Here is a 4,736-nt window from a genome sequence, read left to right as displayed (position 1 = left end):
GGGGGAGGTGTGGGCGCAAGTTTTGCATTTCTTGCGGTTGCAGGGGAAGGTGCCGGGAGTGGAGGTTGGGTTGGTGGGGGGTGTGGACCTGACGAGGGAGTCACGGAGGGAGTGGTCTTTTCGGAACGCTAATAGGGGAGGAAAATATATCCCTGGTGGTGGGGTCCGTTTGGAGGTGGCAGAAATGACGGTGGATGATTTGCTGTATATGGTGGTTGGTGGGGTGGGATGAAATGTCTGGAAATGAACCTTCCAACTCAGTGAGCAAACCTACATCCAGAACCTCCAACTCGCTAAATGCTCGGGAATATTTAGCAAATACGTACAAATTTAGAAGCAAAAGTAAACCACTTAGCCTTATGACAACACCTTTGCTAATTCAAGTACACTACCTTCTCTTCTAATTTAAATAACCTTTCACTGCCTTGCCTCTCAAAGATCTGTATACCACTGCCTTAACATTATTCATAGTCTCTGCTTCATCTGTTTGTAAACAGTCACTGCTAGTTCCAGATTCTCCCACAAGGGGGAATATCCTTTTCAGATTCACCCTGTCAAGACTTCCCCAGGATTTTATGTTTTCTATCATGATGCCATTTTCTTTTCTAAACTCAACCCAATCCTGTTCAATCTTTCCTCATAAGATGGCCCATTCCAGGCATTAGTCTAATACATCTTCAATGTACCCGCTTCCAACACATTTACATCCTTCCTTAAATAAGGAAATCCAAACTATACAGTACTTGAGATGTGGTGTCACCAATGTCTTGAATAACTGAAGCATAATCTGTCTGCACTCTATTCCATTTCCCTCACAATAAATAATATTCTGTTAGCTTTCCAAATCACTTACTGTACCTGCATTCTAATATTTTATGATTCGTGTACCAGAATACAGAGAGCCTTCTCCACCTCAAAGCACTGCAACCTCCTTACCATTTGGATAATATGCTTTTTGTTTTGCCAATATGTACAACTCTCATCTTCCCACAATATACTTCATTTGACTGAGCCTTTCCATTTGTGGAACCCCTCTAATCCCTTTGTAGTGTCCATATGTTATCTTATCTTCCGACCCATCTTTTGTGATCTATGTATTTAACAACTGGACTTTGGTCTCTTCCAAATCATTTACATAAATTTGTGGCAATTATTTGTTTCATCTTGCCAACCAGAATATCATGCACTTGTGCCTACTTGCTGCTTCCTGTTAGTTATCAGATGTTCAATCCATGTCAATATACTACCTCCTCATGTTATTATTGTCCACAACATCATTTGTGATATCTTAAGTGTTGTCCAATTGTGAAATTGTATCTACTGTCGGATACTATATTCTATACTTTTTAGCGAAGCAAATAATGATTAACGACATAGTAATGTACCTTATCCTGTGGAAAAAAAGCAAATTTATTTATCGTAGCCTATAGTTCAAACTTTGCAATTTTAAAATGTTTAAACAATGTGTGTACATAATTTTGTTTTCGGGTCCTCTTGTGACTTTTCAATGTTCTTTACCAGGTTGGCTGCTCTAAGGAATTGAAAGAGGAGGTGGCTTCTAATCTCAACTGATGGACTGTGTATGATCCTGCGTGACTTTTGTACAATATGTATAATGGCCAAAAATGTTTACTTTCATTATACATACATTAGAATGATTAGCTACTTTCACTTTTAAACTCTTATAAAAGCTAGTCTGAATTTAAAAAAAGTATACTAAAGGGTTAACTATATAGATTCTCATAGTCATGACTGTTATCACTGAATTTGAGATAAACCTTTTCTGACAGACAGCCCCTTTATCCTTTTACATTATTATGTATACACGCAAACTGATTTGTAAGCTTCAGAACCATACTGATAGACTGTGTATACTTGTCTTGATTCTGAGACCAACTTGGTTTGGCTAATGTTGGGGCAATGTGCAGGATCAGTGACCGTCTGAAGTTTTATTAATTTTTTAGTGAATTGGGAAGGATTTTGTTTTTCAGAGTATTGATTTACAGAATTTTGCATGTGTCTAGCTGGATGGGATGTAAAGAAAACATTTGCTATGTGAGGATGAAATATTCTTCTATGTGTACCTTTTTGAAGTGAACATGACCTGCAAAATTTGTAAACTTTTCCTGTAGACTGCCATTTTCAGTAAAGTATGCTGATTTCTGTGCAACAAGCAATTGGGTCAAAACAGTAGGAGACGAAATCTATTTATCTTTTCTACAGTTGACAATAGAGTTGTGGCATACTTTAGCCGTGCATGTTTTTGGTTTATATACACTTCGACAACCAATTGATTGTCTTCTGTGAGTGGACCTCACGCCTCTAATATTTATGAAATGGATTTATTTCCTTTGCTCTGCCGACCAAGCAAGGATAAAGTTAGAACTATATAGGCAGCTAAGAATTTGAAACAATCTGGCCTTATTTAAAAAGTGCCTCTGTTATGTGTGCCCTGTTTTTTCTTAAAAATGATATCTTTATTAATTTGCAGAAATATTGGTTATGCGACTACTCTGAATTTAGTAAGCAGTTGATTATAACCTCAAATAGTTGGTGCATCCTCACTGTGAAATACAAAACAATATGCAAAATTTATTTGTGTATACCTTTCAAATCTTATCTTGAACATATGCAGTTCAGACTTGATAGAGTTAGATCATTGAGTGGGAGAAAGAAGAATAGGACATATAATCCTGAATTGTCAAAACGGTCATTCTGAATGTTCATGACAATAAGACCAGAATCACAAGTTTTGTAATAGTGTCTTTGGAGTTTGCCTACAGAAGTTAAACTTTCTGGAAATGTTCATTGTCCTGTGGAAGTTGCACATTATCTGGTTAAAATACTTCACTTTGACATGTAAAATCTTGTCATAAATGCTTAACAATTGTTTAATTTAAGGTGTAGCTTTGATTTTAAGCTATAGCCAATTTCAGCAGGTGGCCTAAATTCATCCATTTGTGCTTTAACTATTTCAGCAACCTTTAGATTATAACATAATTAAATTGAAATGCATCCAAATCAATTTCAACACAATTTTTGTCTTATTAATAAAAATAGCAACATTTAAGAATTAAAATTATTGCTCTTCCTGGAATTCAGTGGTCTATCAAAATTTTAAGCAAGAACTCTTTGCTAAGGAAGTGCACTCTGCATTCACAATGAGTTGCTGTTTGATTTTTAGCCTCTTGGGTTCAACACATTTAGGTATGATTGCTTATCCAAAGCAGGATGCCGTTTTGAAAATTTTAAGTGGTTAAAGCAATCAGGAAATTTGCTCTGCTTAATCACCAAACCTGTTTAAAAACAGCTCCAATGGTGACACTAAAGTTGCTGCTCAAGTGCTAAAACATTGCCCCATCACTTAATATAATATACAATTAATGCCTTTAAATTATTTTCTTACAACCTTCTTGCAGTGGTGCCTGAATGCTAGTATAAACTAAAGTATTCACAGGCAATGAAGGTTAGATCTGCATTCTGAAAATCATTGTAAGCTCGACTACCTAACTGTAAAAATTGTTTTAAGAATACGGAAAAGCTGAAATCCATGAAATTTTAAAAAATACTGAAAATACTCAGTTCGGGTAGCATCAGTGGAGCATGAGAGCTGCCGAGAGGTCAGTGACCTAAAATATTGACACTTTTGCTTTACGGATGGCCAATTACTATATAGCATTTTCTGTTTGTACTTCAGATTTTCAGGATCTTGCAATATTTTGCTTGGGTATGCTTTCATTCATTCATTGTATTTTAAATGTATAATGGTAATGACAGTATGCTTGCTGCTTAGATTTTTCTGAACACTTGAGTAGGTGCCTGGTAATATTTTATATTCTTTTGAAATAAATATTTTCTGTTGCTATACTGTGTGATTGATTTTAATGTTTGTTAGTTGGGCTGTGATTTTTTTGTTTGGGTAATTTGATTATTTATGTCCAAATTAATGTTGAAGTTATTTTCAGACAGTTTTAATGTGTTCATATTTTGAAATAAAGAATTTAAATTCTCTGAAATTTCCTGTTTTTATTAGAAGGAATGGAGATTGTGACGCAAAAAGAGCACGTATTGTAAAAGGTAACAATGTAGTATCGTGGACAGAGTATTGATTCTTAAACAAGGAACAGTGAAGATGGATGGATTATTTTTGAGGCAAACTGTAATGGAGTGCCACAAGTTCAGTGTGGCATCAGCTGTTTACTATCTATATGATTCATTTGGATGAAGAGTCCGACATGGTAATTTGAAACTAAGATGGGGAATTAAGTTGACTAGAGGGAAAGAGTCTACAAAAGGACAAAGACCAGCTCAGTAATTGGGCAAAAGATTGGCAGATAACAGTATTCTGCTGGAAAATATGAATTTGTCCGCTTTGGCAGAAAGAATAGTAAAATTACTTTTAAATAGGAGGAAATTACTCTGTATGAAGGGATGAGAGTCTCGAGATTAGTTTGCAAGTACATCAAGTATTTAGGAACACTGAGGTTTATTTCAAGGACAATAGAATATAAATCTAGGGAATCTTTGCTATACAAAGCAGTGGTGAAGTCACACTTGGAGACTGCCAATAATTTTATTATTTGATAAAGGATATAAATATTTCAGATAGTTCACTGATCTTGTTCTATTAATCAAGGCTTAGTTATGAAAAATTGAGAAGGTTTGATCCATCTAACTTTATTTCTCTCAGTTGCCATCATGTTATTTTGGTTTGCAGTGCTTTTTGATATCTCTTC

At 35.3% G+C, this 4,736-nt stretch overlaps 1 protein-coding gene across 1 annotated transcript in view; it reads left to right on the top strand.

The window, feature by feature from the left end:
* chmp1a (charged multivesicular body protein 1A) overlaps positions 1–4,016 on the top strand; it is a 13,733-nt gene extending 9,717 nt beyond the window's left edge. Inside the window, exon 7 of the mRNA XM_043706676.1 lies at positions 1,522–4,016. Coding sequence (XP_043562611.1) covers positions 1,522–1,543 — 22 coding nt within the window. The 3' untranslated portion in view covers positions 1,544–4,016. The remainder of the gene's footprint in view (positions 1–1,521) is intronic.
* Positions 4,017–4,736: the final 720 nt, after the last annotated feature.

Source organism: Chiloscyllium plagiosum, chromosome 17 (assembly GCF_004010195.1).
Source record: "Chiloscyllium plagiosum isolate BGI_BamShark_2017 chromosome 17, ASM401019v2, whole genome shotgun sequence".
In the NCBI taxonomy this organism is placed as follows: Eukaryota; Metazoa; Chordata; class Chondrichthyes; order Orectolobiformes; family Hemiscylliidae; genus Chiloscyllium; species Chiloscyllium plagiosum.
The sequence above is the reverse complement of the archived record's forward strand: the minus strand, read 5'-3'. Positions and strand labels throughout refer to the sequence as shown.